General features: G+C 38.8%; 1 protein-coding gene across 16 annotated transcripts in view; it reads left to right on the top strand.

Annotated features, from left to right (window-relative positions):
• Positions 1–9,625, top strand: part of PARD3 (par-3 family cell polarity regulator) — a 621,610-nt gene that overhangs the window by 507,063 nt on the left and 104,922 nt on the right. For 10 of the 16 annotated variants that reach the window (XM_015568616.1, XM_015568615.1, XM_015568612.1 and 7 more), the window contains one exon: positions 6,172–6,331. In XM_015568616.1, the coding sequence (XP_015424102.1) occupies positions 6,172–6,331 (160 nt within the window). The remainder of the gene's footprint in view (positions 1–6,171; positions 6,332–9,625) is intronic. The other 6 variants (XM_015568620.1, XM_015568617.1, XM_015568619.1 and 3 more) reach the window with 1 other exon arrangement.

The following is a 9,625-nucleotide window of genomic DNA, read 5'->3' as shown; positions in this document are numbered from 1 at the left end:
GCCTCTGCAAGCCCCTCTCCCACTGGCACAGCGTGGCCTGGGCAGCCCTGTCTAGGCTCAGTCTTTCGTGGCTTTGGACCCAGATCTAGAATCCCCTGCTGCCAGCAGTCCTGTGGACCTCTTTTCCATAGTCAGATGCTATGCCTGTCCCAAGGGACATGGCCTTGGTGCCGTGCGGTTTCTGTCAGACCCTCTGGTCTCCGAGGCCTCACAGTTCTCTCCAGCCCATATACCTGATTTTACTGTTCTCCAGACGTCCTTTTCCTTTCCCGTCTGCGAATTGTCTCACCAGCTGTGTCTACTTTGCCAATTTGGGGTGGATGTTATTCAATTTAGTTGCTCATTCTGTCTGCTCCGGGATAAGGCTTGGAACACGTCCCTTTATTCCACCGCCACATAATTGTCTCTCTCCACAATTATGCTTTTTAATGCTCTAAGGAAATTAATATTTGTAGAAGCTATTGTTAAGATAGCTTTTAGTCGTTTCATTATATCTCTGTTAGACATGATCTCTTTTTAAAAATATATATTTTTATTGATTTGAGAGAGAAACATCATGAGGAAAGAGAATCATTGATAGGGTGCCTCCTGCAAGCTCCCTCAACTGGGCTTCAAGTCATGACTGGGAATTGAAAAAGCGACCTCATGGTTAATGCGTCGACGCTCAATCACCAAGTCACACCAGCCGAGCAAGACATGATTTTATAAAAAGTCTTGTCTTAGTACCAACAAAGAATACGAGTAGGTGAACTTTTGTCTTAGACCCCATACTGAAGGATTTAGTTGTGTCAAGCACTGTTTTAAAATGAATTCTCTCTCTAGGTTTAATCCTCTTAGAATTTGAAAGTACTAGAGGCCCAGTGCACAAATTTCCTTCAGCCTGGCCTGTGCCCTCTTGCAATCTGGGACCCCTCGGAGGATGTCCACTTGCTGGCTTAGGCCCGCTCCCTGGGGGATCGGGCACAAGCTGGCAGTCAGACATCCTTAGTGCTGCTAAGGAGGCGGGAGAGTCCCCCGCCACCACTGCTGTACTGGCAGCCATCAGCCTGGCTTGTGGCTGAGCAGAGCTCCCCCTGTGGAAGCACACTGACCACCAGGAGGCAGCTCCTGCATTGAACGTCTGCCCCCTGGTGGTCAGTGTGTGTCACAGTGACCAGTCATTCCCAGTCATTCTGCTGTTAGGATCAATTTGCATAGTACTCTTTTATTATATAGGATAGAGGCCTGGTGCACGGGTGGGGGCCGACTGGTTTGCCCTGAAGGATGTCCTGGATCAGGTTGGAGGTCCCGCTGGGGTGCCTGGCCAGTCTGGGTGAGGGGCTGATGGGTGTTTGCAGGCTGGTCACACCCACTTCAGCATGGGGGTCCCTAATGGGGTGTCTGGCCAGCCTGGGTGAGGGGCTGATAGCTGTTTGCAGCTGGTCACACCCCCCTCAGGGTGGGGGTAACCTCTGTGGTGCCTGGCCAACTGAGTGAGGGGCTGATGGCTGTTTGCAGGCTGGTAAAGCTCCCTGCCCACCCCCCCCAAATGGGGACCCTCACCCCATGGAGGTTTGGCCAGCCTGAGTGAGGGGCTGATGGCTGTTTTTAGGCTGGCCACACCCCCTTTAGGGTGGGGGGTCCCCACTGGGGTGCCTGGCTAGTCCGGGTGAGGGGCTGAGGGCCATTTTCAGGCTGGCCAAACCCCCTGGTGACGGAAGCTCCCAGCCTCTCCTTTTTTTCTTTTTTTCTTTATTCTGGGATTTATTTACCTCCTGCAGCTGAAACTTTGTAGCCTTTTGCAGAGGCTACAGCTGGCTGTGGGAAGCTTGGCTTCCTCCATCACTGGAGCAACTAAGCCTCCTGCTGGCTCCAGCTCTGTGGCTGCCGGCCGCCATCTTGGTTGGATTACTTTGTATATAGTCGCTCTGATTGGCTGGGGGTGTGGCTTAAGGCCTAGCCAAGGTACGGTCAATTTACATGTTTGTCTTTCATTAGTGTATATATTTTTTATATATATCACGTTCATAGGCTGTTAAATCGCATAGTTTACCCAGATCTTCAGAAAAAAATCACTTCTACTATTGTAGTAAACAACCTGCTTCCCTATTTATAATGGTCTGGCCCTCTAGTAACTTCAGTGTGAAATTATAGCTAATTTGCCTACAAAGGTCAGGTGGTCATAATAATCTGGCCACTTAGTGTATATTAAAATGGAAAGTGGTGTAAGACATCACTTATGATTCTGTTCATTTTATGTATTAAGGAATAAATCTGGAGAGGTCAAACTATTTATTTAATAGCTGTAAGGCCAAAGTACTGATGAAGTAATTTAGTGTTCCTTCCTCTTATGCATGTGAGTGGGTCTAATTGACTATGAATGTGTTGTTCAGACAATTTGTATTCTGATTGTATTGGGATGTAGTGTACAATGAAAGCACAGACTTTATTTATGTTTTTATTGATTTTAGAGGGAGAGGGTGAAGGGGGAGAGAGAGAGAGAGAGAGAGAGAGAAGAGAGAAGAGAGAAGACAGAAACATCCCCTGCATACCTCTCCTGGAGATTGAGTCTGCAACTTGGGAGTGTGCCCCAACCAGGAATCAAGCTGATATCCTCTTGGTATATGGGACAACACTCAACCCACTGTGCCACATCAACCACAGACTATATTATCACACAGAGTCAGTTACACTCTGGGTCTGCCACATACTGGTAGAATAACTTGGGGAGATTCCTTCGCCTCTCTGATCCTTGCTGTTGTCCACATGTGGATTAAAAGGAAATTACGTTTGGTCCTGCATGAAAGCAGAACCTGAATCTGGATCCTAAATGTCCTGCCACTGTCCTCCAAAGCTAAACCCTGTCTATCTTTTTCTGTTCACGTATCCTTTGGATGTGAGTATTTTCTCAATGTATAATTGAAATCTAAGTCAGTTTCTTTTAATTTCAAATTAAAAGAATTCCATCAAATTTAAAGGCCTACTTCTTTGTGGCCTAGTGTATGTAAGATCTCTATTAACCATTTTAAGGAGTTTCTGAGTCATTGACTTCGGATTAACTTTATTCATCTCATTATTCAATCAGTGTGTGTTCTGTGCCAGGCATTGGGGATAACAGGTCAACTCCATGATGACTGAAATATCGAATAATGAGATCATTCCAAGTACTAAGTAGGACCCACTTCTAAATTTGTGGAAAGGGGTGAGGGCCATATCTATACCAGCTTTTCAGTGTTCATAGTCAAGATAGTGGGATACATTTTTTAAATGTGAAAGACATCATTCAACCTGCTAATGCATACTTTAAACAACATGAAATTTTACTAAGCCCCACAGAAATTGTATTGGTTTTATATAAGAAACCAAGATTTTAACTTTTCCTAATAAGAGAAGGCCAAGTATATAATGAAAAGCATATTTGCCCTGACTGGTTTGGCTCAGTGGATAGAGCATTGGCTTGTGGACTGTAGGGTCCCAGGTTCGATTCTGGTCAAGGGCACCAAGAAAAAGAAAAGCATATTTATTGGACAATATCCAGCTTTTTGTTATTAAATATCATTTGTTATTTTCTGATTATAAAAGCAATATATGATCATTTGAATATCTTTTTAAGGAGCATATTACTTATATTATTTTTAGATTTTGAGATCATTCCCAGTTTTTATACCTTTGTAAATAAAGTTCTGAGAAATATTGATTCCCTTGAATCTGTATTATTCACTTTGCTTATTATTTCATAAGGATTGTGAAAACAAAGTGAAATAACTGGCCTGGTCAAACGTATAAGGTATGTTTTGAACCGTGATATACATTTCCACATTACTTTAGGAAAAGACAGCATCACTTTACACTGCTACATGTTATGTTAATCTTGCTTCAACCTGGAGCTTATTTGTCTTCAGCAGGTGTCGAGCTTTCCCATTTGTAGGGATAGAGCTCTGTACTGAATGAAGCTGGGTTGAGTAACACTTTTGCACTTTAAACAACAAAGAAAAAAGTGAAAATCGCAGTTCATTTCTCTTTTTTTCTAATTAAGCTTAATTTTGATAAAGTTTTAATATAAGGAGTCTGAGAGGTCCTGGGAGCAGCCTGAATTGTAGAAAGGCCTGGACTGCTCTCCCAGGGCCACCTGGCTCTGCTTCCTCCCCTGTGAGCTGAGTGCCACACTTCTTGTTTTTAAGCTTGTTTTCCAGTACGCTCACACAAATCATCAAAAGATTTGAAATCAGGTTTTGTTTTGTGTTTTTTGTATTTTTTTTTGAAATAAAAAGGCATTGTATCTTCTGTTAAATATTGATATAGTAGTTCATTGATTTCTCCATTTAAATCTGTCTTTTGAGATGCAAATTAGATATGGTTAGTGAGGCAGGGGAGGTGTGTACTCTTTCCTAGGAAAGTGGTCAAGTTGGAAGTTCTATCTGAGCAGGCATTTTACTGTTTTTCTCAAAAAGCCTGCATGGACAGTTTTTTTAATCTAATTTGTATTTGACTTTGTAAAATTCTAAAGTAGACTCTTGGTATATTTACGACTTTCTCATAAGAGCTTTATAAAGATTTTATCATCTAAAAAACTGCAGTTATATAGTTTAATCAAACATTCTTGTTAAGCAAACTTGAGGATGTCTTATGATGAAATAAATGGTTGCATAGCAAGTGGGTCTTGTGTGTAGAGCACCTATTGTATAGCAAGTCTCTTTAAGGTATGTGTTCATTTTAAAAATTCAAATGTACTTGTTCTTAAAGATGTCCGGTATTTGTTTCGTTTGCTTTTGTTTTTATGTCCCCAAAATACCTTGGAGTTTAGCCTTATTATTCTTTCAGAAAATATTCTTTTATTCTTATACATCAGAGACCTTGAATGTTTCATTTACTTTTCAGAAAAGCTGTCAGTTGTAATCTGCAACTTAAAAAAAAACCCTAATGAAACAAATGCTCATTTCACAATTTAAACCTTATTGAGTCTAATTCACTGGCGCTGTGAGTTTATTTTTCTCCTGCAGTTTGACGTGCCTCAATTGTAATTGTATTGACCCTTCAATGCATTAAATCTCCCCACTGCTTATCCGACTGGGAGAGATAAGTCTACAATTCGGAACTTCATTAAATATCTCATTTATATTAAACAGATGGTATCTTCTTATAGAAATCATAATTTGTTCAGGCAGCGGAACTGCCACAGTGGGGTTTCATCTGTTTGGAAAATACAGTCTCCTTCCAGCTTTGCTGTGTTATGCTGGGCTGCCCTGCCTCCCAAGCACTCTCTGCCTCTGGCTGCAGCCAGCACCCAAACGTCCTAAAATATTGGTCCCTGGGTGAACCTCAGAGCCCACATTGGGAGGAGTGTTGTTAAGTGTGCTTTGTTCCTCCTTGAAGCAGATTTGTTTCAAGGCCTTACTAACATAGGTTTTTTATTCATATTATCTTTATGGGGAATATGACTTACAAGGCACTGCTGTTTTAAAGAATGCCATATGTAATTTCATTCATAGTGATAGAAATTGACTCATGTTTTGCTTATTTAGGACATTGTATATGTTTGTGAAATACACATCTTTGCCTGTTTCGTTAGAATATTATTTGTATACTATTAAAGTGCTTTTCTCAGTTATTCACTGTCTCATGCTTAAGATTACAATCAGAGAATAGGATGATTATTCCTAACGTCTAGCAGAAGAAATTTAGGCTCAGTGTATTGTTCAAGACGCATGAGCTGACAAGTGGTCTTTAAGTCTTATAGCATGAGTAGTAATTCTACCAGCTTACACACAGACTGTTAAGTGTAAAAGTATAGTTTAATTTCCAGCTTCTATTCTGATATTGCATACCTTGTGCAAAGCAACATCTTATGAAAAACTTCAAATTAAATCTTTACAAATTGACTTCAAATAGATACTAACAGTCAAACTGAAAAACATAAGCAATAAGACAAGTTCTTTTTAAAAAGCTTTTAACATACATATTTTTCCTCTAGTGGTTGAAATCTGACAGAACTTAATAGGAGGCACAGTGTAAAGTGGCCCAGAAAGTTGGTCATTAGGCAGAGCTGCCATCACAAATTATTATGGTATATGGTGAAAAGTTATAGTTTATTTGGTACCCCGTTGGATGCAAGCCTTGGGCAAGTTGTTATAATATCCCCATGCTACTAACAGGCCTCTAGTCCTGACTCTCCCCTCTCCCCTTTCTCTACAGCTGAAGTCACCTGGGAGCCCCTCAGCACCTGAGCTGCCCATTGAAACTGTGTTGGATGACAGAGAACGAAGAATTTCCCATTCCCTCTACAGTGGGATTGAGAGGCTCGATGAATCCCCCACAAGAAATGCTGCACTCAGTAGGATAATGGGTGAGTCAGGTAAAGCTGTTTATCACATCTTATTTTTATGCTTTAACTGGTTCACACAGAGGTTATTAATGTAATATTAATGTAAAAGAGGGCCATGTTTTCAAGAGGAAAAGGGAAGGTTCATTATAACCACTCAGGAAGTGTTCATGTGAAGAGGGTAAATCAATACATTGCTTTTTTAACGTGACTTTTAGATCCTGTGATGTGGGAAGAAGAATAAAGGGATCCCATGGAAATGTTTCCCAGTGATCAAGGTGTTTTTAGCTTGTTTGAGATAATAAATGAAGCCGTATTTTTAAAAAGGTCAAAATTTAGTGATTATGGCAAGGAGGCTTCGCAGCAGTGCTGTTCGGAGTGAGAGGAAAAATACGTATGTGTATATAAAATATTCACATTTATTTGGTTTACACTTAATCGGAGAGTACCATTTTTTTCTTGCATCTCTACTTTTTCAAAGCCTTCATTTTAATATTCTGAAACAAGGTTTTTGCATCCATTGTTTACATTTAACACCGTGCTGTATGCAAGGCCCACAGTGGGTAATGAGGTTTTGTGCACTTACTCTGTAGCAGTATAGCTTCTACTAACAGACCCAGTTAATAAAGACTTATTTTGCCACAGGACTGGTTGGATGTACTGAGTTGCTCATCTTGGTATTACCTTGGGAGTTTTCAAATTTAAAATACAGCAAGCTGTTTTGATTAAAATAGCAACTGACATAAAACACTTTTATTGCTGGTATATTTTGCAAATATAAAGAAAACCCTAAATTTTACTCTATTTTGAGTACATTAAGTATAGATTTAGTACATTTAAATTTTCCATCATGAAGCTTCATTAGAAGAAGAATTTACTTCATTCATCAGTGGATGTTTATTGGCAAGACATTGTATATACACTTTTGTTATAGATACAAATATGAATATCAACAATATGTGCTTTCAATGAACTTTCTGCTGCATAATAGGAAAAATACATAAACATGACTGCTAGAATTTCCTGTTGTTCTTTCTCTAATTCCTCTAGCTTTCTAGTTTAGAAAAATTGCTAAATTCTCATTTATTTTGTTACAAATAGAATTTAGACATGCCAACTGTAGTTTTATTTTGTCACCATTCTTCCTTTTCCATGGTTGGCATAAGTGAAAGCAGAGGAAGATGGTAAAGATATTGTGCACCTTTTAGGTGACAGGTATCTCATGTAATTATCACATTAATTTATCACTGCTGTTGGATTTTCCATACTTTCTTGGATTTGGTATAAAACTTTATCTTTGCTAAATACCTTTTATTGATAAAAATTCAGACCCCTTGAGAGAGAGAGTGCATGTGTGCCTGGATCTGTGTGCATACAAAGTGATATGCTGTAATTTCCCCTCTATTATAGGAACATAGGACTTGCCATACTGAATCAGACCATTGGTCCACCAGTTCCTGTAACCGGCGTCCTGCCTCCAATCCCTGATGCTTCAGAGGAAGGCGAAAAACTAAACTAGAATACAAACCAAAACCAAACAAAATTCACCTAGTAACCTTTTGAAATGCTGTATATTTGGGTTGAGGATTCCTTCATTTTCATTATAGTGTGTTGCCCTGATTTTGTTAGCTATGGATTCATTAGTTTGCTTACTTTTGCTTTGTCTTTGGCGTTGTTTTTCCTTCCCTCTGCTAGAGATATAATGGACTTTTAAAACTCTATATGCTTCCCCCAAGGTAGTAACTTCCCTCCAAGCTCTGTGCTTTGTGACATACTTTGCATGCCCTTTAGGCTGGGGGGTGACAGATTCTTTACGTTGGATGATAGGCCAATTGATGTTGAATGATTAGATATTTTCTTAAGACCATATTTTTACATGTTGTACTGGAATCTAGGGATCCCATATAGTTTTACCCTGAGAAATACATGTACTTAATGTGATTTATTTTTAGTTTTGAAAATCTGAGAATTCCTCAGTCTTTGTCAGCCCCTATTTCAATATCATTGGCCCTAAAACACAAATACACTTTAAGTCAGTTCCCCTTAAAGTTAGAAATCTTGCAAAAGTTGTTACCTTACAACAAAACACCAAAATAGGATACCAAATATAAAATATTAGAGCACTGAATTTCTATTCATCTCCACCAATTTCTATTCATCTCCAATAGAATTTATTGATTTGCATAGTATCAGGTACATGGAAATTCCTCAGATCTTGCTTAGTAAATGCTTCTCTCCTATGCTTTTAGATTAACTCCTGTTAGACACCAGTGGAGGTGATGGTGTTTACTTCATGATCAATTATGATTCAGTTAGAACTTGGTATTGAAATTCCAGCTGACTACTTTAAGAAATGATTTATTTTATGCAAACAGGGTTAATTTTCACATAAAATAATTCTCACGTAGGCCTGACTCTAGACCAGAATGAGCTTTGAGACTTTCTGACTCATATCTATGGGAACATATCCTAGGAAAGAAGCTACTAAAAAATAGATTTAAAAAGGTAGAATTGTTAGAAATGGAAGGATGTCAGATGTCATCAGCCACACTTTCCCAATTAACAAATAAAGGAATGAAATCCCAAGATACCATTGTGATTTTTATTTTGTTTTTATTTATTTTCTGGGGAATACTGAGATCATACAATTTGTGACATTCATTCTTTATTCCCATCAATTTATAAGTACTCACATCTTTAAGCAAAAAGCATTAGACAGTCTCTAAAATGTATTCCATTTTGGCAACCACTGTGATTTTAAAATCAAAGAAGTTAATCTTTTAAAACAATGTTAGAAATCATGTAGTCCAACATCCTTATGTTCTGTTCAAGGAATTATAGACCAAAGAAATTAAGTGACAAGCTGCAAAGTTTCTGTGCTTCTGAACCAAAATAACGATGTATATTTTTGTGAGTCATGAGTTCCACATTACTCAAACCTGTTCCATCTCCTTAGCTTTTGATGGGGTCAGCCATATTTGCCACCAAAGGCAAGATGTCTCCAAACATCATTCATATTGGCTGACTTTCCACTGTTGTGCATTTTACAAGAGTCATCCTGAACTTTCATCACAAAGAAATCTGCAGTGAGCCTGCATAGGATTTCTTTATTTTAAAAGCCTTAAAAATATTTTACAAATTGTTAGACCAGCCTAACTAATTAATAATAACAGTACTAGGCATAGCTAATTTAACCAATATATTCATTTCATAAAGTTACAAGCTGACATTTGGGAGCATTGAACCTTAAATTTTTTTTAAATATATTTTTTATTGATTAAGATATTACATATGTGTCCTTGTCCCACGTTACCCTCTCCCCCCCTC

The sequence above is a fragment of the Myotis davidii genome, unplaced genomic scaffold (assembly GCF_000327345.1).
Source record: "Myotis davidii unplaced genomic scaffold, ASM32734v1 scaffold405, whole genome shotgun sequence".
NCBI lineage: Eukaryota > Metazoa > Chordata > Mammalia > Chiroptera > Vespertilionidae > Myotis > Myotis davidii.
Note: the sequence above shows the minus strand (reverse complement) of the source record. Positions and strands in the feature narration are given on the sequence as shown.